The following is a 27,109-nucleotide window of genomic DNA, read 5'->3' as shown; positions in this document are numbered from 1 at the left end:
CCTGTTCTCTCCTAGCCCTTTGAGGAGTGGTGTGTGTGTGTCCTTTAGTAGCTTAGGAACCAGTCAGAAGAAGATATGAGTTATCTCTCATTGTCTTCCTCTGTTTGGTCACATGAATTTTTCAGTCATTTGTATACAGTTGTAATCATAGTTAAGCTCTCTAGTCTAGATAAAATGTCCATTGTTATCACTACATCTCTTTGCTGCTTTCTAAAAGCATTCCATAACTTTACTCACTCTTCTTCCAATTCGCCCAACCCAACCAAAGCTATAATTCTGCTTAAATGCAGAGTTTTAGGTCTTCAATCCATTTAAATCTACTTTCTCTACTTTACATAAATCATTGAGAATCCCAAGCCAAAAACATGGCTGCTTGAATGGTCTTCGCTCCCAATTCAAAACAGTGTGTGCATAAACATTGCAATGATTTTTTTTATTGTTGTTAAATTTATTTCATTCCTTTTTCCAGGAATGAAGGAGACATGTTTTTTTTCTCTTGCCTCGTTTCTCCAGTTTTGCATATTCATTAACTGTTCAAAATATATATTTTTGGTGAAGGAATTAACTTATCTCAAGTAGAGACATCAAGCATGCAGTGCATGGATTTTAACCTGGGTCTTCATGTTCTGGCACTCTTATTATTGTCATTGCCTCATACAGTATTGACTCTTTGCATATTAGAATAGGAATGGGAATTGGGAATGGGAATAGAAAGGGAATGAAATAGAATAGAATAGAATAGAATTAGAAAGTAAGGAATGGAATAAAATAATAAATAAAGACATAGAATAGAGTAGAGTAGAATAGAATATAATAGAATTCTTTATTAACCAAATGTGATTGGACACACAAAGAATTTGTCTCAGGTGCATATGCTCTCAGTGTATATAAAAAGATAAGATATACTAATCAAGAATCATAAGGTATAATCAAAAGGTACAATATTAGAAATATTGTGAATATTTTCCTTTCATCCCCAAATGTCTAGAGGTTGATATTATTCCTTACAGTTTGATTCAAAGTAGAATAAAGAACATTTGATTGATTAGGAAACTCCATGCCCTTCTCCTTTTTTAAAACCAATCCAACCATATTTGATGCCAGGTCCAAGCAGTGGGGATCGCTGGTGGTGGTGAATATTCTCTCCCCTAACCCTTTAAAAAAAAATCCATGTCTTATCCTTTACCAGCACACCAAAACCTTGTCATCTTCACTCATTTGACACCTTTGCCTCAAACAGCAAATTCAATTTTCTGTTGCCTGAACCACGTCTCTGCTGGGCAAAGGGCTTGCCAAGCTCAGTTGCCCTAAAAGCCCACCCCCATAAGTATGGGGAGTCCATTCCCTTTGTCCTGTGGATAGTTTGGTCCTCAGATTAAAAGGTATGTCTACCTGAGGGAGACTGGCTGGGGATACATGGAGCACTCTGGGAACGACGCCCTCATACATTGTGCTTCCTAGTCTCACCTGCTTCGTTGCCTGTGGCTAGAATTATTTCTAATCTGGGTATCTCAGATTCTTAAGAGGTAGATCCAAGTCTGAAAACTTTTGCAGAGGTAGGTAATAAAAATTGGCCTCTGTTTCACCTCTTAAGTCATTGGATGCTTTAGTAGATACTTCAAGTTCTCAGGCAAGAACACAAAAACCTTGGAAGATTCCATAATTGTGTGTGCTTGTGTGTGTGAGCATCCCAATTAACATCCGAGAAATAAATCAAGAGTCCAAAGCTTAGTCTTCTTCCAAGTTCCAATTTATTAACAGCCATGCTGGATACGAACTGTAGTCAACCCAATACGAACTTTTCCTACAGTTCTTCCCCCAAGTTAAGGTTCATCCCTCGTCCCCACACCCACAAATTCATCACGTGGACCACTCCGGTTCTCCCAACATCTATGATCCTCCCCTGTATTTCTGGCTGGTGCAGAACAAAAGATGACCTTGAATCTCTGGAAGGAATTTGTTGTAGCTAGTATCTTTCCCTTTCATGCAACCTCCCCTCCCCAATTCCCCACCGTACTATTCTACTTGTGGCAGGCCAAAGTCTCCAACTCAAAACGATGGCTTCGGCCTGACAGTGTGTGTGTGTGTGTGTGTGTGTGTGTGTGTGTGTTGAAATAAAAGGATATTCCTCAGGTATTAACGATTTAACTAATATTGTTAAGGCCAGCTTTTGTGCTCAAAATTAAGAAAGAAACATGTTGGGGGATACACAAGCACACACACAGGGACACACACACACCTTTATATATAGAATTTTAATTTTCACCTTTTCCTGCTTTCAGATCTTTCTAAAGAGTGAAGAATTAATTGAGTAACTCCAATCAAAACAAGATCGTGAAGACCCTGTTCCTGCTTTTTCCAAAAAGGGCCAGCTTCTCCTCATGTTTCAGGACAGCTTCTCCTTCTGAGTCCCACCAATAGAAGTAAGTACTGTAGTGCTTGCCTTCAGAGATCCCTTGTCCTTTTCCACCCATGGCAACTGCCCACCACACTCTTTACATGTATCATATTTTGAGATGAGAAAGTGTAAATGAAAGACTTAACTATGGAGCAACTACAAAAAAGTTCCTTCCACAAATGGTGACTTGAGAAACTTTCTTCTCATATGTGTTATTCCATCCAGCACAGTGCTTGAGTTTATTATTGTACTATTTTTATATTGCTGTAAACCGCCCTGAATCCCATTGGGATTGGGCGGCATAGAAGTAGAAATATATTATATATATACTGTATATATATATATAAATGAGCCTCTGGAGTAGGAAGTTTACAGCACCGCCCCCTCCCTCACACCTTCTTGCGGCCTTTTCCAGGTCCCGTCTGACAAACAATGTTGGCTGGCGGGACCTCGGGGAAGAGCCTTCTCTGTGGTGGCTCCGACCCTGTGGAATCAACTGCCCCCAGAGATTCGCATGATCTTGCTACCAGTCTTCTGAAAAGCCGTTAAGACCTGGCTTTTCCAGCAGGCCTGGAATTAGGATTGAATGTATGTATGGTTTTTTTAAAATATATACATATATTGCTCAAAAAAATAAAGGGAACACATCCTAGATCTGAATGAATGAAAAATTCTCATTGAATACTTGTTCTGTACAAAGTTGAATGTGCTGACAACAAAATGAAATTGATTGTCAATCAGTGTGGACAGTTTGATTTCACAGAAGTTTGATTTACTTGGAGTTATATTCTGTTGTTTAAGTGTTCCCTTTATTTTTTGAGCAGTATATATAGTAATTTTTCTATTGTAAATTTTATTGTTGTGTTTATTGTTCTTTTTATTAGTATTATATTTATAATTGTTATTAGCTGCTCAGAGGCCATTTTGGAGTGAGCGGCAAATAAAGAAAGAAAGAGAAAAAGAAAGAAAGAAAAAGAAAGAAAGAAAGTCTGGGAGCTGCACTACAACTCATCTAGACCACTAGGCTTAAAGTTGCCAAAGTTGGAGACCCCTAGACTAGACCTGTGGGGGATGGAATCAGCATCCCAGATGTTTTTTGAAGCCATGTTTTTTTCACATGCTGTTGGGCACATTCAACTTTATACAGAACAAAGTATTCAAGGAGAATATTTCATTCATTCAGATCTAGGACGTGTTCTTTGAGTGTTTCCTTCATTTTTTTGAGCAGTATATATAAAAAGAAGAAAAAGTTAAGGAAAAAGCGAGGAAAGAAGAGAAAAAAGAAAGTGAAAGAAGACAAGATGTAAAGAGAGGAAGAAGAAGAAAGAAAAAAAAAGTTCATATCTGTAAATTTATCAAGTATCGCAGATCTGTGTCAACTTATCTGTTGACCTGATTATTCTACAGCTTTCAAGATCTTTACTGTCAGTATACATAAAAATTTGGAGTTTCTAAACTTAGGTTAGAGTTAAGATTTTTGTCATTTTGAGTTTTTTGTCCTTTTCCCTTAATTCCTGATGTTATTTTGTAGGTTCGTTGGATAGTTGTTTGGGTAGAAGTTGCAAAAATATTACCTTTTCCCCAGCCAAATATACCATTTATTTCATGCGTTGTAGAACTCTGATTCCTCTTTGTCCTCCTATTCTTTATTTATCTCTCCCAATTTTAAAGTTTCCTCCCCGTCTTCCTTTCCCCCTGCCCTTCCTCATCAGCTCCTCCACTAATCCACCTTCCTCTCCTCCTACAGGCCCAGGGCAACCACGGCCCCCTTTTGCGTTCCAACCAGGGGGCATCACAGTGGAGATGAGGAATTCAGAAGAGCAAACCACAACGACAGTTTTACAGCGTTTGCTGCAGGAGCAGCTCCGGTATGGGAATCCCAACGAGAGCCGCACCCTCCTTGCTTTGCACCAGCAGGCCACCCTGCCTTTTGCCAGCAACGGGAGCCCCGGGGCTCCCAACGAAGGACTGAGCAGCCAGGACCACCCCGTTGGGACCCATGTGGCTCGCCAAGAGCCCCAGGGCCAGGAGATTCAAATGGACAACTGTATCATGGAGAAGCAGCTCTTGCCAAGGCTCCAAACTGGTGAAGACCTCCCAACCTACGAAGAAGCCAAAGTCCAGTCTCAGTACTTCAGGGGTCAACCACATGCCAGCGTTGGCGCAGCATTTTATGTAACCGGTGTCTCCAACCAGAAGATGAGGACCGAAGGGCGCCCCACGGTGCAGCGGCTGAGCCCGGGGAAGGTCCACCAGGATGAAGGACTGAAGGACCTCAAGCAAGGGCACGTCCGCTCCCTGAGCGAGCGGCTGATGCAGCTTTCTTTGGCCACCAGCGGCGTAAAGGCCCATGCCCCTGTCACCAGCGCCCCACTCTCCCCACTCTCCTCCCTTCAGACCAATGACTTCTACAAGACCTCCGGGGCAGGCCCTCCGCAGCCTGGGGCGAAAGGCTTGGAGCACAGGGGGCCTCCTCCCGATTACCCGTACAAGAACATGTCCAGCCCATCCGTGGGCGGTAAGCAACTGGATCTCGGGCATTTCTATAGTGATCACCGCCTGCCCCAGCAAGGACGCTCTGACGGGCCCACCATGAGGTACCAGCATCCTCCTGAATATGGCTCATTCCGGTAAGCAGTTCGGCCTCCTTGTGGTCCTAATAGGATGTCCAGCAAAACAGGAAATCAAGGAATTATGATGGAAATTGGCAGTTTGGGAAATATCAGGGAATTATCAGGGAATTCCTGAAAAAAATGGAATAAATCAGGAAAAAAAGCTAAACTGTATTAAAGTGTTTAAAAGTCGGGGAAATCATGTAAAAAAAAAAACCCAGATCGCACTGCCTGGCAGAGTCAAGCAAAAATGAGCGTAACTATGGCAAGAACTTGCTTCCTCAGCTACCGATATTTCTCTACGGATTAACCATTTGGTATGATGTCATTGCAAGTTACAGGGAAATGTCAGGGAAATATCAGGGGATTTCATAATGCTTTCCCCCTGGACACCCTGTCCTAAGGGCCGAAGGTTTTGAAAGCTGCCTCTTAGGGTGCCATTTTGTCCTTTCTGTTGTCAGGTGTACTTGAATGGCCCTTGTCAAAGGTGGCGGGATTTGGGCTTGTCACAATTGGGCACCCGGGTGGTAGTGTTGGGTTGTGGGATTGGAGGCCCATCTTCTTTCAAACTGGGGGGGGGGGGAGCTTTTGTTGTGTGTCAGTGACACTGTACCACCTCCCAACTTTCCACCTTTTCCCTGACCCGCCACTCCCACTCTGTCTCTCTCTCTCTCTTTCTGTTTCTCTCTCCCTCCCTTTCTCCCTCCCTCTCTTCCTGTCTCTGTGTCCCTCTTTCTTCTTCTCCCCTTCTCTCTTTCTCTTTCTGTTTCTCTCTCCCCCCCCCCTCTCTCTCACACACACACATACACAGCCAGTCATTAGGGCAGCAAACGGGTTGTTTAAAAGTTTGCAGCCCACCACTGCTTGAGACCCTTCCTGCGATCTTCACCACATCTGCCCTCAGAGACCATAATTTTGTTTTTAAAAAACACCAGAGTGCCCCCAACATCCCGCTTGAAATAAACTTGCCCTGGACTCTAAGGGGACTCGCGGTGGATCCTCCTCAGAAGGTTCCAGGTGAGTTCTGGAGGGTGGTTTGCTTCTAGGTTGCCCTGATTTCTTTTCCTGTCCCAGGAGGTGAAACGTCAAGCTAATTCGGCCTTTTCCCCTGAACAATTTGATGATCCAGCAAGGAGTGGCTGCGTTTCCTTCACGGGACAGGAAATGTATGTCAGGCGCACCAAATGCCAAAGGTTCTGCAGGGATGCTTTGTTTTATTTATTTTTTTAATCCCCTGGCAAGAAAATTGTGTGAATTAGCAGTTGAGCCGCTGCCTGTCGAGTGCTTGGCAGAATGGTGCCCCAATATTTGGGGAATGGATGCTTTGCTGGTGTTTAGATCCTCGGTTTGTATGCATGAAAGGTCATGGAAAAGGTCTTTGATCTCCCTGAATAATGAGGGAAGAATGCCAGAACAGGCAGGTTACGGTGCCTTGTGAAAGGTTTCGGCAGATGTCGTTAGAAGAAGTTTCCGCTCAGAACTGAATTTTGTTCTCTGAGCCTTTTTTCAGTGGACTGTATTGTGCTGGACTCAGCAGTCCAACCATTTGCCTATTACAGTTTTAAACAGCCCAGTAAGCAAAGTTTACATAAGTCAAGTGGGGGGACGGATGGATCTTAGTGGAGTAAAGCTACTAGCACATCCAGACCATGTGAAGTGTTGTTGCTACCTCTTTATAATGCCTTGCTAAGACCACACTTGGAATCCAGCATCCAGTTCTGGTTGCCACGATGTAAAAAAGATGTGGAAAGAGTGCAGAGAAGAGCAGCAACGATGATTAGGGGACCAGAGGCTAAAACATATGAAGAATGGTTACAGAAATTGGATATGTAGGTCATTCTTTGTCAAGTGGACCAGGTGTCCACTTTACTGATTTTTGCAGCCTTATTTGAAAAGAAACCATCACAAAAGCAACACATATGACAGAAAAAAACGTGCTCTTTCTAATGAAATAAAAATGAAGATGATTGAAGGTGAGAAAACAGAGAGCTCTGTTTCATCACCTTCAATCATCTTCATTAGTACATTTTTTTTATCACTTTCTGTTTTCCCACCTTCAATCATTGTCATTTTAATTTCATTAGAAAGAGCACATTTTTTGTATCATATATGATGTTTTTGTCATGGTTTCTTTTCAAATAAGGCTTCAATTTCACCTGGGTTATTTGACAAAGAATGACCCATGTCTAGCCCAGTGATGGCGAATCTTTTTTGGTTCGCATGCCAAATGGATGTGTGGGAGTGTGCTAACATGCCTGCATGTGCCCACACCCCTTCCCTCCCCATGTGGACCCACCACGCTGCCCCCACCCCCACCCCTTGCATGCGCATAGGCAGGGGTCCCCAAACTTTTTACACAGGGGGCCAGTTCACTGTCCCTCAGACTGTTGGAGGGCCGGACTATAAAAAAAACTATGAACAAATCCCTATGCACACTGCACATACCTTATTTTAATGTAAAAAACAAAATGGGAACATACTATTTGGGGGGGGGAAAGAAGTCTGAGATTCATATATGTTTATGTTTTGTTTTTAATTTTCTTTTGTTAACATCTGATTGGTTATACAAGGTTTTCTTGGTTTATAGAAAAATATAGAAAAATATTTATAGAAAAATATATAAAGAAAGAAGAAAGCACTTTGGCATAATGGTTAAGTTAGAAATATAATTGGTGTTGTACTTTTAGAAGGAACATTAAGGAGGGAATTTAATTAAAAGAAAAGTATGTACCTGGATCACAACATTAGAAAAAAAAACTTTTGCAACTTTTTTGATGATTGATATTAGTTACTGACAAAATACTGCATTTTATTCAGGGAAAATTAGATGGTACATTGTATTGTTTGAATGTATGTTGAGAGAATTTTTTTTTAAAATTTACACCGCCCCCCAAAAAAAGTCCTTCCTTCCTCCACCCCTCAATTCATTTCATTCTTCCTTCCTTCCTTGTTCCCTCCATTTCTTCTTCTTTCCCTCCCTCCCTCCTTCCCTCCTTTCCACTTCTCTCTTCCCTCTCCCTTTTTTTCCTTCTGTCTCATTTGTTTTGTTTCTCTCTCCCTTGTTCTTTCCCTCCATCATTTTCTCATTTTTCTCTTTCTCTCTCTCACATTCCCTCCCCCTCTCACTTGTTTTCTCTCCCTCTCTCTCATGCTTTCCTTCTCTCTCTCTCCTTTTCTTCTCTCTCTCTTCCTTCCTCTCTTCTTTTTTTTTCTGCCCTGCAACGCGCCGCGAGCCAGTCGGCTGCAAGCAGAAGCTCCAAGACAGTGGCACCAACGTCGGGTCGCAGTACATTGCTGGCGCTGCGCTGGGCCTGGGCACAGGGCTGGCACTGGCCCGCTGGCTGGGCCGGGACGGAGGTGCCAGCCCCATGTCCAGCGCAGCGCCAGCAATGTACGTAACACATCAAGCCGCTGGCGCCGGTGCCTTGCAGCCAACCGCCCCACCGCCGCCTTACGGCTACTGCTTAGTGCCCCCCCCGCTCGACCCACATTTGGCGGCGCCACCTTCGCGGCTTGCCCTGCTGCCCCGCACCCGCCAGAGCTGCCCAGTGCAGCCGAAGCCCGGGGCGGAGTAGGCGGCGGTGGCTGCTTCAGGCCTGCCCCCAAGCTGAGCTTCCTTTGGCTTCCTTCGATGCAAAGCTGCAAAGCTCACCTGCCGCCTCGAAGGAAGCCAAAGGAAGCTCAGCTCAACGAGGACCGGGTGTTGGTCCCTTGAAGCTGCAGCCGCCGCCGCCCACCAAGGAGATCCCTTCGCCCGAAAGGAGGCGGCGGCGGCGAGCTCAAGGAACCAAGAGCCGGTCTTTCTCCGCGCTGAATTGTTGCAGCTTCTGAGGCCGCGTCCGCCTCCAGGCGAAGGGATCTCCTCGGTGGGCGGCCTCGGTCCGAAAAGGACCGGCTGTTGGTCCCTTGGCGGAGGCAGAGGCGGCCTCAGAGGCTGCAACAATTCAGCACCGAGAAAGACCGGCTGTTGGTCCCTTGAGCCCGCCGCCGCCACCTCCGTTCAGGCGAAGGGATCTCCTCGGTGGGCGGCGGCGGCAGCAGCTTCAAGGGACCAACAGCCGGCCCTCGTTGAGCTGAGCTTCCTTTGGCTTCCTTCCTTGCTCCACCAAGGAGATCCCTTCGCCCGAACAGAGGCGGCGGTGGCGGGCTCAAGGGACCAAGAGCCGGTCTTGTTTACTGCCCCCTCCAGACGCTCTTGCAGGGCTTCCAGGCTCCCCGCGGGCAGCGAAGAAGCAAAAAAGCAGCACTCTCCCGCTCTCTCTCTCCCTCTCTTTCTTGCGTTATTTCTCTCTCACACTCCCTTTCTATGTCTCCCTCTTTCTCTCTCTCTCTCTCTCCCTCTCCGCAGCAGACCCCCCACACGCCAAAAGTGCCCAAGCGCGCGCAAACCTCACCGGTGCAAAAAAAAAAAAAAGCAAAAAAGTGGCACTGGAGGGACAAAGACGGTCTGCAGCTGAGCGTCTGGAGGAGGAGGAGGCGGAAAGCCAGGGGGCAGGGAGGAAAGCAATTGGCCAATTTCTTTCTCAGAGGAACTGTTGCTGCTCTGCCATAGGGTGCTTTCCTCCCCGCCCTCCTGGCTTTCCTCTTCCTTGCCGCCACCAGACGCTCGGCAGCAGAGTGGAGATGACATTCGGAACTTAGTATATTATAGATGGTAAAATCTCGTACGCTGCCACGGGCCGGGTAAATGACCTCAGCGGGCCGTAGTTTGGGGACCGCTGCGCATAGGCCTTTCTGAAGCCTGGTAGGCAACGGTGGGTTCCTTCCACTGTGGTCCATAGAGCCTTACTGGTGTGAGTCCACTGATTTTTGGTGATATTTTTTTTTACAACGTCTCCATATGGGAGAAGCCCTCCCGCCCGCCCTTGTCTTAATGCTGGCCTTTATTCTTCGTCTGAAGATGCCAGAAAAAAAAATGTGGGTTCATACTGCTGCGGCTCTCTGGACCACACCAGTATGCAGAGGTGGGCTGTTAAGGGGAGCCGCAGGTGGGCCTGTGTTTCGGTGCGTTTTTTTGCACCTGCAGCTTCGTGTGCGATTTTGCTACCTGCCCAAGTGCAATAGCAGAGCCACAGGGGCAAGCGAGCACACGTCACCGTTCCACCTTGGCAGCCCACCTCTGCCAGTATAAACCAACCACTGCTGATAGGGTTTTTTTTAATCATTATTATTATTTATTAGATGTGTATGCTGCCCCTCTCCGAATACTTGTAGCAGCTCCAGTTAGGTGAAAAAAATGGCTAAACCGAAAGTGCATTTTCCCGAACGTCCGGTTTATCCGTTGGGGGATATATTTTTTTTGCCTCCAGGACCTCAGGGAGGAGGAAACTGCCTTTCCAAGGGCTGAAAATCAGCTGCCGCACACTGGAGCTAAGTCTGGCGTGCCCTCCCATATGGCTCCGCGTGCAATCTGTGGAATGCATGCCATAGGTTCAGCATCACGGGTCTAGTCTGATGAAAAGAAAAACTCAGGGTGACGTAATAGCAAGAACTAATGGATGGAAACTAAGCAAGGAGAGAAACAACCTAGAACTAAGGAGAAATTTCCTGACAGTGAGAACAATTAATCAGTGGAACAGCTTGCCCCCATTATGTTTGGATGCTCCAATATTGGAGTTTTTTATGAAGAGATTAGACAACCATTGTCTGAAATGACAATGAATTAGCAGAGAAGTCAATTTCCAGAAGCACAACAGATGACTTATTCCGCTGGATTCATGCTTTATAAACATTAGATACATAGATAGATAATTGTAAATATTGTAATTTTTACAATATTTGCAGTTATTTAACACTACACAGATCTAACAATATTAAACATTGAAAATACAGAAGTTTTACAAAAGCAGTTTTACAGAAGCTCTACAAAAACTTGTTTCCAATAAGACATAGGATAATCATGAATCTGCCCTTACAAGGCCTTACAAGCTTCTTTGGTAAGGTAACTTCCAATAAAATAGATTTAAATAAACCTGAGAATCCAGGTTTTATTGACTAGCTGTGGAGAATGTTGAAGCTGCAATATAAATATTTGATGTTTAGACACAAAAAAAACCCCCTAGTAATGTTGGATTAGGAAAAAGAATTTAAATACTACTCTTGATTCATGTTAAGTGTATTCATTCAAGAAAAACTCAAGGTAATTCAACTTAAGATAAACTAGTGAAATAGTATTGACATTTATTTATTTTATTTTATTTTATTTATTGGATTTATATGCCGCCCCTCTCCGAAGACTCGGGGCGGCTAACAAGCAATCATAGTCCCATAAGTGCTTTTTCAGGAGGCAGTTGGACCTTTTCTTTTGAAGACTTTTTCTTCTCATCTAAGAAGCTTCTTCAGCTCTGACAGAATAGTGGGGAATGAAAGTATTTACCTACTCCATGCAGATAGCTGGTTTATTGCATCCTTTTACACGGTTGTTGAGGCCACTTGAAGTTTATCTATGACCTTAGGGTCACTTGAGTGGTGCAAATAATTCCTGTGACAGTCCAGAATATCAATAGCACTTAGATGATGATTATTATTATTATTATTATTATTATTATTATTATTATTATTATTATTATGTCAATACAACACAGCAAATGAGATCACTATGCTGGATTTCGTATTATTATTATTATTATTATTATTATTATTATTATTATTACCATCATCATCATTATTATCAATACAACACAATAATAATATAAGTATATACAGTAATTGTTATTGTTATTCATTCATTCATTTATTTATTATTATTTATTGGATTTCTATGCCGCCCCTCTCCGAGGACTTGGGGCGGCTCAAAACATATAAAATATATAGTACACAACATCCTAAATCCAATTAACTAATTAAAAGAACTAACCCCCCCCCCCAAAAAAAAATCATAAAAATCATTCCATTCACTCCACATACCGCTTCATGGTGCTGTTACAGCCCTCTCTAACAGAATCAGCCTCTTGCCCCTAACAATCTGGCTCCTCATTTTGCCGACCTTGGAAGGATGGAAGACTGAGTCACCACCTTGAGCCGGTGGTGAGATTTGAACTGCTGAACTACAGCTAGCAGTCAGCTGAAGTAGCCTGCAGTGCTGCACTTTAACCACTGTGCCACCCCGGCTCAGAAGTGCCTCCTGAAAAAGCACTTTTGGGACAACCCTGACCTGGATGATGGAGAATCTCTACAGACCTTTATTGACACGATAGCTCTGCAGGTTAATTATGGTCCTATTTCTGTCATGTCAGAAATTACAGTTTAGCTGCAGCTGGTTTTAGAGGTACCGTACTTTGAGGGCTTGACCCCAGGCGATGGGGCTCCACCTGCAACTGCAGACTGGTCTCCTTGCCAGGAAATGGGTTAGCCAAGCTCTTGGTCGCCTCCGTCACTTTCAGCTGAAACGAAAGGTTTGTTCTCCCCCTTATGAAACACACTCCTTGAAGAACCAGCTCAGACTAGTCTCTCTGGAGATCCTCAGTCATCCAGTTGTCTCAAAGGTGTGTTTTCAAAAAGGCAACTGGATTGACTGGTTGGGTTTTTTTTCTTTTTTCCCTTGAGGAAGAAGAAGAAATAATAACAACAACAACAACAACAACAACCGAGTTGGAAGAGACCTTGGAGGTCTTCTAGTCCAACCACCTACTTCAGACAGATGGTTATCCAACATCTGCTTAAAAACCTCCGGTGTTGGGGCATTCACAACTTCTGGGGGCAAGCTGTTCCAATTGTTCTGACTGTCAGGAAATTTCTCCTTAGTTTTAAGTTGCTTCTCTCCTTGTTCAACTTCCACCCATTGCTTCTTGTTCTACCCCCAGGTGTTTTGGAGAATAGGTTGACTCCTTCTTCTTTGTGGCAACTCCTGAGATATTGAAACACTGCTATCAGGTTCATGGTCCTTCTTTTCAATAAACTAGCCATGCCCAGTTCCTTCACCGTTCTGCCTATGTTTTAGCCTCCAGTCCCCTAATCATCTTTGTCGCTCTTCTCTGCACTTTTTCTAGAGTCTCAACATCCTTTTTGCATCGTGGAGAGCAAAACTGAATGCAGGATTCCAAGTGTGGCCTTACCAAGGCCTTATAAAGTGGTAATAACACTTCACGCGATCTTGATTCTATCCCTCTGTTGAAAAACGGAAAAAGAAGCTTCATCAGTTGTGATTGGTGGTGGGTGGGTGGGGGATGGAAGGATAAATTAGGTACCAGGTACCTGAAAATGCACCTTTAAGATAGATCGGATAGCTGATGACCACAAGCACAACAGTCGCGGTAGAATCAGATGATGAATCAATAAGAGGTCCAACCAGTATTGGGTTGCTACAGGTACGGATCAGGACGGTGCACCAGTGATGGAAGTTGCATTGCATGCACAGCTTCTGTCATCCTATGTGTGCGCACACACGTCCCAGTGTGATTTTGCACGTGGGGAAGAAGCAAAGTCTTGCGAGGCGACGAGCGTGCACGTGAGATTTTGGTGATGTTTTGCTTCTGCGCCTGCACAAAAGCAAAAAAAATGCCAAAATCTCCACTGTGCATCCCATCACGAGATTTTGCTTTCTGCGCATACGCAGAACAAAAAACATGCTGAGATGAGCCCGCAGGAGAAGTGAAGCTGCCTGCGCAGCGCATCGGTAGCATCGGGAATGGGAATCCGCCCCTGGGTCCAACCTATTCAGATTTGAGACTTGTTGTGTTTTAATCCCTATTTTATTGTCTGGACAAAATGGCTGCTTCATTGGGATTGCCTTATCCATTTTTTCCACTTCTTCCTTTGTTTTTACAGCCCTTAACTGATCCTTTGTTAGCCACTGCAGCTCAGATTCACAGAAGAGCCACACTGGAGGCAAAACGATAGTTCGGATTTACAGTGCAATCTTGGTGTATGCCAGTGTTTCTCAATTATTTTCTGTTACGGCCCCCCCCTCAGGAAGAAGTAAACATTTTGCGCGCGCCCCCAACTCTCCACCGGAACAATTGTTTGCAATATTCAGCATGTTTTTGCTGAAAAAACTCAAGCGGCTTATCAGTGTGATTGGGGTGTAATGGGTTTAAGTGACACCTTAACTTATTTGGCTTCATGCTGTCCACTGCCAACATTTTTAGACACAGCAAACATACTGGTTTTTCCTTGTCTCCCACCATAGTCACAGTGAAGCCAAGCGCCATACGCTTCGTCATATTTCCTCATTTTAACTTTCGGGAGACTTACATTTGTCTCATTATTTCCGTCCCTCTCCTCCTTTCTTTTTATCACTGTTCAATATTTTTCCGTGGTGTCTCTTAAGGTTTGTTTTATGCACTTCATATCTCCTACTCTGTGTTATTGTTCGGTGCAAAAAAACCCTACTCTCTCTATTTCCCTATTTTCCTCTCCAAAAACTAAGATGCATCTTATACTCTGAAAAATACAGTAAGTAAATAAGTAAATTATGTAAATAGAAGTCTATAAGTCTTAAATGAATTGCTGGTTGTCCTTGACAGGCAAAACCCGGAGATTCAACTGCCATTCCAGCAACGTCCTCCCCACCACCACAGCCCAACCTCTTCACTGACCTCTTTGGGGTCTCTGACACTGTTGCAGTCGCTGCCGCCTTCCAGGCTGTCCCCGTCTCAACACCAGCCACCTCTGACCCCTAGCCAAGGAGACCCCTTCTCTCTGCCCCGGACGCAGCCGCTCTTTCTGCCCAACCAGATTCACCAGGGTGACCTGTACCGATTCTGCCAACCTCTTCCTGGACAGCAGCAAGCGGACTCTTACTCGGCCCTGCCCAGGCCCCCGCCGGCCCCTTCCCCCTACCAGCAAATGCCGGTGGACCCCTATGTCATTGTCTCACGGGCCCAGCAAATGGTGGAGATCCTCTCCGAGGAGAACAAGTCACTACGGCAGGAGCTGGACGGATGCTATGAGAAAGTAGCAAGGTTGCAAAAGGTAGGGGAGAAAAAATCATTTTTCTTTCCTCTCCTCCTCTTTCAAAAACCGCAAGAATGGTACTTTGGAGAAGCCGTAAAACGGGGCAAAATTCACTTAACATGTCACACTTAGCCGCATACATTTTGGGCTCAGTTGTGGGCGTAACCTGAGGACTACTTGTATTGTGTCTTAATTTTGGGCCACTTTAATAGATGCACCTGGGGACAAAGGTGGACTGCTAAGGTGGAACAGTGATGTGTGCTCACCCCCGTGGCTCTGAGTGCTAACAGAGTCCAGCGCAATTCTGCTACTGCACCTGGGCAGGTAGCAGAATTGCACACGGAGACGCAGGTGCGCCTGTGTTTAGGCACGGTTTTTTGCACCTGCCCAGGTGCAATAGCAGAATTGTGCTGGACTCCGCTAGCACTCAGAGCCACAGGGGCGAGCACACGTCACTGTTCCACCCTAACAGCCCACCTCTGCCTGGGGAGAAGCAGGCGCTCAGTGCCAGCGTTGGTGTGCAGAAAGCCAGCAGCTGAGGCCTTGACACTCCCAGGAAGGCTGAGGAAAGGCCCCTGGCTACTTGGCTGCAGACCGGGGTTTCCCAACCCTCCATGAACCATTGGCTCCCATCATTTCGAACCAGGCTGCTAGCAATTTTCTCTGGGAATGACGGGGGATGAAAACGGGGCCTAGGTTGAGGGAAAACTCCACCAGCCCATTCAGAGATAATGAGTCTCTAGTTTGGGGCAAGGGCTGAGTTCATATATTATGCTAAGCCATCTGTGCTGTTTGTCTGGTTCTTACTTAGCGTGAAATGCCAGCCTAGTCATTGCGCCCGTTCAAAACCTTTGAAGTGAATAATACCTTCGCTAACCCTGCAAATCAAGATTTTTGTCACGGTGTTGAAATTTCTCTGAGGTTGATTCGCAATTCCTTGGGAGACTGCAAGGGAGACACATTCCAGAGGGTGTTGATGCACGTTGTGTGACTTTGTAGGGTGACTCCCTGTGGCAGCATCACATCTGGCTCCCAGCTGGCCAAATGGAAAGGACTGCCTGGCTTGAGTGCATCCTCTTTGCACTATCCAAACCAGCCAGCAAGCCTTCTTGGAGGATGGCCCAAAATTAGACACAGTACAGGTAGTCCTCAGATTACACCCACAACTGAGCCCAAAATGTATGCAACATTTGCACAGAGCTTATTAGTAATATTTAATAATATTTAGTAATATTTATTAGTAATATTTATATGCTGCCCAATTCCAAATGGACTCTGGGCAGCCAGTTGAATACTGGAACACCCTACTGAATATTGTTTGTCTTTTATTGTCCTTTAATTATTTGTTATAGCTAGAAACAGAAATCCAACAAGTTTCAGAGGCCTATAAAAACCTGGAGAAGTCTTCTTCCAAGAGGGAATCTCTGGAAAAAACCATGAGAAACAAGCTGGAATGTGAAATCCGTAGACTCCATGATTTTAATCGTGATCTCAGAGGTAAGAGAAACATTAAGGTTCTTATTGCTGTTGAGTGATTTAAGATCAGGGATATATTCTGTAGCTCCTAAAAAAAAACACCCCAGAAAACACTATGCACCTCACTTTTTCTCCCTTTATATGTTCTACATTGTGAACATTCAGGCTCATAATTTGGGCTGGAGGTAGAAAGACTCCCTCTCCAAATGTCCGGGCGCAATTTCGCTACTTGTCCAGGTGCCGTAGCATAATTGCGCTGGACTCAGCTATCACTCAGAGCCACGGGGACGAGCACACGTCACTGTTCCACCTTAGCAGCCCACCTCTGATGACACCATGTGTCGTGTGTGAGGGCCAGGGTGACATCGCTATTAAAGATTCTGTACTAGGACCGGTGTTGTGACTCTGTGGGTCGTTGGTTTATGGAATTCACTTCCAGAAGAGGTCGTGACAGCTGTCAGCCTTGATAGCTTCGATGCAGGATTAGACAGATTCATGGATGCCAAGTGTATCAGTAGTTATTGAAACGGATGTCCATGTGCCACCTCTATGTGGGTTGAGGCAGGCAGGATTCCCTTGAGTACCATTTGTTGGGGGTCAGGGGAAAGGGAGGGGCTTGCTCACGATCTTCAAGGATAATTGGTGGGCCACTGTGTGACACAGAAAGCTGGACTCGATGGGCTTTGACCTGATTCAGCATGGCTCTTCTTATGTTCTTATGTTGCAGCTCTGGCAAAGACAAGGTTGCATTCTTCCGGTTCCAACCGCTTGTTCTGCATTCAAGGCACTCTGCCTTTGAAACAGTAGTGTGTGTTTTGCATTTAGGCAGCTGATAGGGAAAGTTTAGCAACACTGCCCCCTGCTAGCCAAAATAGGTGCAGCATGTTCCCTTCACAAGGAAGTCTTCTGGGATTATTTCATACTTTCTCTTTCCTGTCTCGGCGCTTCTTGTTACAAAGCACTGGCGGCCAAGAGAAGGGAAGTGAGGCCATTCCGGCCCTCCATCTTCTATGCAGAGAAGCCACATACACTGCAATCTCGACCCATCTGGTGGTATCAAAAGTAAGCAAGGCATCCAAAGATGATTACAAAGATAAAGATGATTAGGGGACCGGAGGCTAAAACATATGAAGAAAGGTTGCAGAAACTGGGCATAGTTAGTTTAATGAGAAGAAGGACCAGGGGAGACAGGATAGCAGCCTTCCAATATCTCAGAGGGTGCCACAAAGAAGAAGGAGTCAACCTATTCTCCAAGGTACCTGAGGATGGAACAAGAAAAAATGGGTGGAAATTAAACAAGGAGAGAAGTAACTTAGAACTAAGGAAAAATTTCCTGACAAATAAGAGAATAGAATAGAATTCTTTATTGGCCAAATGTAATTGCACACAGAAGGGATTTGTCTTTGGTGCAGATGCTCTCCGTGTACATAAAAGAAAAAGATACATTTGTCAATAATTATGAGGTACAACACTTAATGATTGTCATAGGGGTCAATTAAGCAATGAGGAAATAATATTCATAAAAATCTTAAGGATACAAGCAACAAATTATGGTCATACAGTCATACGCTGGAGGAAATGGGTGATAGGAATGATGGGGAAAATAGTAATAGTAGTGCAGACTTAGTAAATAGTTTGACAGTGTTGAGGGAATTATTTGTTTAGTAGAGTGATGGCGTTCGGGGAAAAAACTGTTCTTGTGTCTAGTTGTCTTGGTGTGCAGTGCTCTGTAGCGACGTTTTGAGAGTAGGAGTTGAAACAGTTTAAGTCCAGGATGTGAGGGGTCAGTAAATATTTTCCTCGCCCTCTTTTTGACTGGTGCAGTGTACAGGTCCTCAATGGAAGGCAGGTTGGCAGCTATATTGTTTTTTCTGCAATTCTGATTATCCTCTGTTTTCACTTTGTCATTAATGAGGGGGGGAAATGAATTCCAACAACTGTAGAATCTGGCTGCATCATAACAAAATTGATAAACGTGAAGGGGGTCTGACTACTTTTTGAATGCCCTGTATATTCATACATTCAAAGTGTGTGCCTATTCATGTGCTATTGCTTATTTTTTACAGTTTTACCTGAACTTGTAGCTTTTAATTAAGATTAGGTGGTCAAGTTGTATTGTCTCTGTTGAATGGCAAGAAAGGTTAACTGCTTGGATAGCTTTCTGTTGATTCACTGGGTTATGGATTAGCAACTCCAGGACAACCAGGAACACTACTTGTTGTATACTACTTGTTGTAAGTCATCCTAAGTCCCAGGGGAAGGGTGGCATAGAAATCAAATAAACAAACAAACAAATAACCATGTTCAAACCATGTTCAAACTTTAGCCAAGTTCACTTGGGCTGCAGTAACTTTATTTCTCCTCGGTGGTGCAGCGGTGAGAGAGCAGTACTGCCAGCTACTTCTGCTGATCACTGGCTGCCAGCAGTTTGGAAGATCGAATCTCAGTAGGCTCAAGGTTGACTCAGCCTTCCGTTCTTCCAAGGTCGATAAAATTAGGACCCAGATTGTTGGGGGCAGTATGCTTACTATATATTATATTATATATATTATAATATATTCGCACTGCCCCCTCCCCATCCTCACCTTCTGTAAGAGTTTAAAGAGCTATCTGTGCTGCCAGGCTTGGGACCATTAGACACTAGCCCCCTGGCCGATATGTGTAGTATGTCTTGCTGTGTGAATGGGAATGAATGATTTTAAATGTTATTAGAGTTTTAAGTTTTTTAGCTATATTAATTGGATTTTTTAGATATGTATATTGTATATTGTTTTGATATGTTGTGAGCCACCCCGAGTCCTCAGAGAGGGGCGGTATACAAATAAAATAAAATCAAAACAAACAAATACTCTCTGTAAACTGCTTAGAGAGAGGTGCAAAGCACTGTGAAGCGGTATATAAATCGAAAGGCTCTTGCTATTTCTCTCAGTCCAGCCTGCCTCACTAGGCAGTTATGCAAGGTGGCAGGAGGAATGATGCATGTGGGATAGCCTCTTAAGAGTTAGTTATTCAGCCCCAGCAGTTCCATTTCCCTGCATTTCTTCTTCCTTTGCAGATCGTATGGATACGGCCAATAAGCAACTTGCAGAGAAGGAATTTGAAGGCACTGAGGATAACAGGAAAACTATCTCCCAGCTCTTTGCACAAAGTGAGTACCAAGAACTCTGGTTAATTGTTCTGCAAAGTGCTGAAAGCAGAAGAAAGTGGGCTTGAGAAATACCCAGGAGACGTTGGAGAGACAGTCAGGAACAACCAGCCTTGGTCTCTTGCAAGTAAAAAAAAGGGGGGGGCAGATATATTGGGAAAACATAAGGTGTTCGGACCCAACTTCTTTCCCCCATCCTCAAACTGTGGTTCACCTGTTGGGCTAAAACCAGTGTCTCTTAAATAGTGGAGCGGGGCAGCTCCCCCTGGGGGGGAAAAAGCTATGCCGGGGGGAAGGGGGTGACTCCGGGGAACTTGCTTTTTTGCCGCAGGGAATAGGGGTTTTTTGCACCGACAAACAATAGTGCACAGAGCAGGACATGTGAAGTGCAGATAACAAATCCTTAAGAGACACCATGGAAAAATATTGAACAAGGATGAAAAGAAAGGAGGAGAGAGACGGAGATCATGAGACAAACGCAAGTCTCCTGCAAGCTAAGATGAGGAAATAGAATCAGGGGCCAAGGCTGCTGACCCACCCCCAAAGTTTTAATTGAACTCCCACACAATATTGGCTACGAAACAGTAGCTTTTAACTAAGAAGCAGGGAGTCTCTAAATGGTGGGGAGCAATACTAATAACATTTAATTAATTATATTTAAATGGAAGTTGTATCCAGGTTTGCTTTTTCTCTGACCCCCAATGGCTGCATTTTAGAGGATGGCCTCCATTATGTCATTCAAAGGCTCAGTAAAATCCTTGCCTGGAAAATAGTTGCACAACTTTATCCTAAGCCATGATTCCAAGTCGGAGGGGTTGGTGTCATACATTGCGCTGGCTGTGTGACACAGGAAGCCCCTCCTTCTCCTCCAATAGCTCTGAATCTGCAGGGTTCACACCAGGGGGTCTAAGGGATGTGTAGCATTGCATTCTTTTACAGCTCATGACCTATGCCAATGATGGCGAACCTTTTTTTCCTCAGGTGCCAAAGAGCATGTGTGCACATCGCGCATGCACGAGTGCCCACACCCTAATTCAATGGCTGGAGAGATAAAAACAGCTTCCCTTGCCCCCCGGAGGCCCTCTGGAGGCTGGAAACTGCCTGTTTCACAGCTTCTGATAGGCCCAGTATGCTCGTGTTTCGCCCTCCCAGAATCCAAAGGCTTATCTGGAGCAGTGGGAGGGTAAAAACGCCCTCCCCCATTCCCCCCGAGGCTCTCTGGAAGCCACAATACGCTCTCAGAGCCTCGTTGTGAGCCAAAAATCAGCTGGCTGGCACACAAATGCACGTTGGAGCTGAGTTAGGGCAATGGCTCGCATGCCAGCAGATATTGCTCCATGTGCCACCTTTGGAACCCTTGCCATAGGTTTGCCATCACTGACCTATGCCCTGGACTTTTAGTTAGTTAGTTAGTTAGTTAGTTAGTTAGTTAGTTAGTTAGTTAGTTAGTTAGTTAGTTAGTTAGTTAGTTAGTCTAACTACCCATCAGCTCACCAAAAGCAGCTCTGGGTGACATACAGCAAATAATTGAAGAATTACTGCTCAGGACAATCTTTTCTTTAAGGAGAAGATGTTCCTGCTGGATCTTGCCCATTTACAGCTTTGGGGATGAAAGTGGGGGGGGGAGCAGGGAGTGGAGAGAGCTGGATGGTTTGCATTTTACATCCCTTGGCCCTTCTCATATTCTGTTCCTCTCCCGGTCTTTTCCTGTAACTTGGCTGGCTTGGTTGAAAGTGTTGGGAGAAAGAATTCCTCTTCTCCAAAATCATCTCCTCTGTCGTTTGAACGAAAGTGGTTTCGAGATCAGACCCCTGTCTAGAGATGCTGATTGATGACAGTGGAAACCCGAATTCTATGCACCGAAGGATTCCAGTCTTCTGCATGAATGCTGGGGGACTTGGCGAGCTAAGCCGCCATCCTGGCAGCTCCACCCCACAAAGTGCATGGAAAGAGTTGCTAATGGACCTTGCCTCATTTTTTTGGAGGGACCTTCACTGCTCCCAGACCAGAGGTGGGCTGCTAAGGTGGAATGGTGACATGTGCTCGCTCCCGTGGCTCTGAGTGCTACCGGAGTCCAGCGCAATTCTGCTACTGTACCTGTGCAGGTAGCGAAATCATGTACGGACACGCAAGTGCCCCATTTCCTGAAATAAGAGATTTCTCAAATCATACATACGTGCACTGTACAAACATACACAACCACACACACACCACACACACACACACCACATACACACACACACAGAGTTTCTTTGTTTATTGCTTAATTTCCAAAACAACATAATTGAAGGAAATACAATTCATGCCATGCTATCACAATAAGAGTGTTGCAACTAATTATTTGGAAACTGCTTGAATCATGCTCCCCTCCAGCCGCAAAACTAATAGTTCACCCTTTGAGCTCTGCCCCCCAGCAACTCTCAAAGTCATATTTTTTCTCCCTTTGTACTTCACCCCCACAGATAAAGAAACCCAGAGGGAGAAGGAGAAACTGGAAGTGGAGCTAGCAGGGGTTCGCTCAACTAATGAGGAACAACGGAGGCACATTGAGATCCGGGACCAGGCCTTGAACAATGCACAGGCCAAGGTGGTGAAGCTGGAGGAAGAAGTAAGTCTTTCCATTTTGCTCTCGGACATCATTTATAATAACAACAACAACAATAACAACAACAACAGAGTTGGAAGGGACCTTGGAGGTCTTCTAGTCCAGGCCCCTGTTTAAGCAGGAAACCCTACACTACTTCAGACAGATGATTATCCAATATCTGCTTAAAAACTTCCAGTGTGGAGGCAAGCTGTTCCACTGACTAATTGTTCTGTCAGGAAATTTCTCCTTAGTTCTAAGTTGCTTCTCTCCTTGTTCAGCTTCCACCCATTGCTTCTTGTTCTACCCTCAGGTGATTTGCAGAATAGGTTGACTCCTTCTTTGTGGCAATCCCTGAGATATTGGAAGACTGCTATCCTGTTTCCCCTAGTCTTTCTTTTCATTAAACTAGCCAGGCCCAGTTCCTGCAACCGTTCTTCATATGTTTTATCCTCCAGTCCCCTAATCATCTTTGTCACTCTTCTCTGCACTTTTTCTAGAGTCTCAACATCCTTTTTGCATCGTGGCGACCAGAGCTTAATTAATTAATTAATTAATTAGATTTGTATGCCGCCCCTCTCCGTATTCCAAGTGTCGTCTTTCCAAGGCAATGAAGGCATTATAACGTATTAACACTTCACGTGATCTTGATTCTATTCCTCTGTTAATGCAGCCTAGAACTGTGTTTGCTTTTTTGGCAGCTGCTGCACACTGCTGGCAGCTGCTGGCAGCTGCTGCACACTGCTGGCTCATATATAAATGGTCGTCCACTAGGACTCCAAGATTTGAGTATGTTTTGTTTTGATTGACTCCTGAATGCAGTGTTTCTCAACATTGGTGACTTGGCAGAAAAGAATAATTTTCATGAGAAAAAAAGTTTAGCTGAAAGCATTGGCTTACTCCTCTGAAATCATGTATGAGAATCCACATGGCTTTTCTTTTGATTAAGAGAGACCAATTGGTACAGAAATCTATGTCTGTAATTTGACATTAAAGTACCATTACTATTATAGTCAGACTGGTGATCTACCCTGTTTTCCCCAAAATAAGATATCCCCTGACACCAATCGGGCTTTTGAGTGCATGGCAATAAAGCCAAGCGCTTATTTCAGGGTTCAAAAAAATATAAGACAGGGTCTTGTTTTTGGGGAAACACGGTAATATCTGGTGGAGTCCCAGGACTGACTTTAAGGCAGATTGGAGAGGAATTAACTCCAAGCATCTGGTTCTAGTAAGATCCTGTATGAGTTTGGCTCCCCTGTAAACATGGATAGGCATGCAGTCCTACATATTTATATTTTACTACTATGAGGGCTACAAACTTCAATTGCAAGACCTCCAGAAAGTTGAATGGTCTATAGATAACAGTGAAGCTCTCAGTGGTTGCTTAAGTTAGTAATAGGTTGGACTTTTACTAGTAAACAATACTTACCCCTACTGCAAAGAAATCTTGTTATACAGACTCAGAATTTTGGAATGCTGTCTCTGCCTTTCGTTCAGCTTTCATTCCCTTCTAGTGTTCCTAACCTTTGGATTATCCTGCACTTCTCATTCTTAGTTGATGTCTTCTGTCCCCATGGTTTGCAAGATTACCGTGATTTAAGTAATTTAAGACCAGGAACATAAAAGCCTTCCATTAACTAAAGCTCCCACTTCTTTAAATGGTGAAAATGTTCTTTGTTCATTTCTGCCTGCCTCATTTATAAGACGCATAAAATGTTTAGCTTGCTGACTCTTTATACCCTCTCAGGTTACAAAAAATATCTTCATAAAGCATCATCTTTGCTGTCCTAATATCAACAGAAAGTCCAAAAAGAATAGCCAAAAATTCAAAAAAAATGTTATTTATCTTGATCACATAAACCATAGTCCTTGCTTTCACTTCTAACAATCTTACCCTTTCATTCATTCAAATAGTGTTGTGGGATTTAATTTCTCTTCAATTCCTCTTTATTCCTTTGCACAGATTTCTTCAATTTGCTCATCTAATAAGAACACATTTTCCAGGTCATTCCCTTGGTTTATCATTGTATTTTAGGTTTAATTTTTAAAATTTCAATCAGTTTCTTTTGTATATCTAGTACAAGGTCCTTGACTTCCAACCATTCTTTTAATGACTGTTTATAGTTACATTGGAAAAAAGGAGTTTATGACCGTTTTTCTTACTTACGAACATTGCAGCGTCCTTGTGGTTATGTGATCAAAATTCAGACACTTGTCTGTTGGCATGTTTTTATGACGATTGCTGAGTTCCTTTTGCAACATTCTGACAACCAAAGTCAATGGGGACACCAGAATCACTTAACAACCTTGTTATTAATTTAATAACTGCAGTGATTCAGTTAACATCTGTGGCAAGAAAAGTTGTAAAATAGGGCAAATCCCAGTTCACTGTCTTGCTTTGCAATAAAACTTTTTGGGCTCAATTGTGGTCATAAATCAAGTACGTGTTATGGTTATAAGTAAAACTTCCTTCTTTTGGCCTTTCATTTATACTTCCACTTTTGGTACTTTCTCTGTCTTCTCAAATAAAATTTGTTCTACATCCATCATATTTTAGATCTAGTTTGTTGATTGAAGCAGACATCATTAGTGACAGTGTTGATATTATAAGTTACTAATTTCTGGCCCCCGTGTTCAGAGATCGCCTTTAATATTTGTGATGTTATGACATTTTTGTGTCATTTTATAAGTTCAAACATTGACTGGCATCAAGCCCAGGCTTGTATATTTTTTTCGTCTGCTTAAAATATTTGGTCCCTTTTAGTGTCCTGTTCAAAAAAATCAGCACTTATTTTTGTTATGACTTGCAGTAGTCAGGCTAGTCAAAATAAGTCTGTTTCCCACAGAATACCTTTTTTTTTAATAAAGTTTTTATTAGTTTTAAAAACATAGCCAAAACCATATATACATCTACACATTTACAAAACATAAAAAAGAAAGAAAGATACAAACCAAACCAAACCAAAACAAACAAAGAAATAATGATAATAATAATAGTAATTAATTAATTAAATAAATAAATACAATGAACAATATTAACAATAACAACAATAAACAAGTAACACAATGTATATCATTTGTATCCTTTTGTGAGGAGGAAAAAAAACAATTTCTAGTATCAAATTATTTTCTGGTGAAAAGCAATCGGTATTCACCGTTATACCTTTTGGTTATCAATGTCTTATTTGTTATTATTTTCTTAGCCACCTTCTGTACAATTTTAGTTAATTTAATTTCATAGAAATTTTGTTTTCACAAAGCACTGTATATATATATTATCTAATCTCTTATATCAAAAAAAAAGAAAAAACATATGTCTTAGCATATTGCTATTATTGTATTTTAATTTGAACTTTTATTTCTCCTTTTGAACCAATCATAAAAAGAGTTCCATGTTTTATAATACTACTACACTGTGTGCGTGGCTTAATTTGTGGGCATGGCTTGCCGGCCATGTGACCAGGTGGGACTGGCTTGACGATCATGTGACTGGGAGGTGGCTTAAAGGTCATGTTAGTAGCTTAAAGGTGACCAACTGGACATCATTCACGTCAACGATTTGGGTTAGGGTTAAGGTGCCTGGCCTCTCCTCACGTCAAAGACATACAATTTCCCTATCTATTTATTATTACTGAACATCCAAAATATACTATTTAATTACTTTTGAGACATTACCTCTTGAAACGCCAAACATTCGGGCACTTTCTGTTACACTAGCACCTGCCATTCGAGCACCAACAATTTGGCCTCTTTGAAAGTCTGAGAGGCCTGATATTTCTAGAAGGTTATAACCAATTTCCTTAAATTTCTGTTTTAAAAAAAGGTAGTTTAAAAAACATATCGAATAACAGAATTAAAAAAACATTAAAATATGTCAAGTTTTGATTGATTTGAACATGTTCAAACATGATGCCAAAAAGTCAAGTGTTTCCATTTTTTTGTCCACCTCCTGTATGTGTACATATTACACATTGGCACACACAAAAAATACTCTTCTAAAATCATACACATTCAGCCTCATTTACTGTGATAGGAAAAACATACCCAGAGCCCAGAAAGGGGGGGGGGGGTTCAAATTTTTTCTGCCGGTTCTGTGTACCTGACCCGTAGGAGCCCATCACTGCCCCAGAATTATCAAAGATGCACATGCACATAGGAAACACGGAGTTCTAACAGATATCCAGCAGATAGTCAGTAGATATGGATAATGTTTCAGTCATATAGTCAGATACATTAAAGTATATAAAATAGTATTTACTTTAGCAAATATCATGGTCAAGTTAAACAGTCCAGTCATGCACTGTCAAATCAGTCAATAGCCTTCAATACTTTAACAATGCTACAAGCCTTACTTGTTCAGCTTACAAACACATAAACTTTCATGGAAACACACAGTTCTTACTACAGTAGTCACAATGAATCAGTAGTACCAAATAGAGAAATAATGGCAATAGCAGAGAGAGCCATCATGATTCTGGCTCCCTCTTATGGCAATTTTCAACACTAACTCTTAAAGCTATAGTGTTCAGCTCATACAAGCATTCATTGTTAGCTTCTTTATATATTTATATCTTGTTTGTCTCCCTCCTTTGCTACAGCTGAAGAAGAAGCAGGTGTATGTGGAGAAGGTGGAGAAGATGCAGCAGGCGCTGGTTCAGTTACAGGCTGCTTGTGAGAAGCGAGAGCAGCTGGAGCATCGGCTGAGGACTCGGCTGGAAAGGGAACTCGAATCGCTCCGCATGCAGCAGGTAAACGTAGCTCTGCAACTTCTGCTCCACTCCAGCAAGATTTGGGAAGCATCCGAAAAGGATAGGGTCATTCTTGGTCATGTACCAGGTGTTCACTTGACTGATTTTTGCAGCGTTATTTGAAAAGAAGCCATCACAAAAACAACATATATGATAGAAAATGTGCTCTTTCTAATAAAATAAAAATGAGGATGATTGAAGGTGAGAAAACAGAGAGCTCTATTTCATCACCTTCAATCATCTTCCTTA

The 27,109-nt window shown here is 43.3% G+C and overlaps 1 protein-coding gene across 5 annotated transcripts in view; it reads left to right on the top strand.

Moving 5' to 3' along the window:
* The window catches only part of AMOT (angiomotin), a 67,622-nt gene that overhangs the window by 27,762 nt on the left and 12,751 nt on the right, over positions 1-27,109 (top strand). For all 5 annotated transcript variants that reach the window (XM_070759617.1, XM_070759618.1, XM_070759619.1 and 2 more), the window contains 7 exons: positions 2,283-2,423; positions 4,146-5,028; positions 14,475-14,922; positions 16,257-16,401; positions 19,436-19,528; positions 21,988-22,133; positions 26,711-26,860. In XM_070759617.1, the coding sequence (XP_070615718.1) occupies positions 4,202-5,028; positions 14,475-14,922; positions 16,257-16,401; positions 19,436-19,528; positions 21,988-22,133; positions 26,711-26,860 (1,809 nt within the window). In that variant the 5' untranslated portion in view covers positions 2,283-2,423; positions 4,146-4,201. The remainder of the gene's footprint in view (positions 1-2,282; positions 2,424-4,145; positions 5,029-14,474; positions 14,923-16,256; positions 16,402-19,435; positions 19,529-21,987; positions 22,134-26,710; positions 26,861-27,109) is intronic.

The sequence above is a fragment of the Erythrolamprus reginae genome, chromosome 8, assembly GCF_031021105.1.
Source record: "Erythrolamprus reginae isolate rEryReg1 chromosome 8, rEryReg1.hap1, whole genome shotgun sequence".
Classification (NCBI taxonomy): Eukaryota; Metazoa; Chordata; class Lepidosauria; order Squamata; family Dipsadidae; genus Erythrolamprus; species Erythrolamprus reginae.
This window is presented reverse-complemented; position numbering and strand designations above follow the sequence as displayed.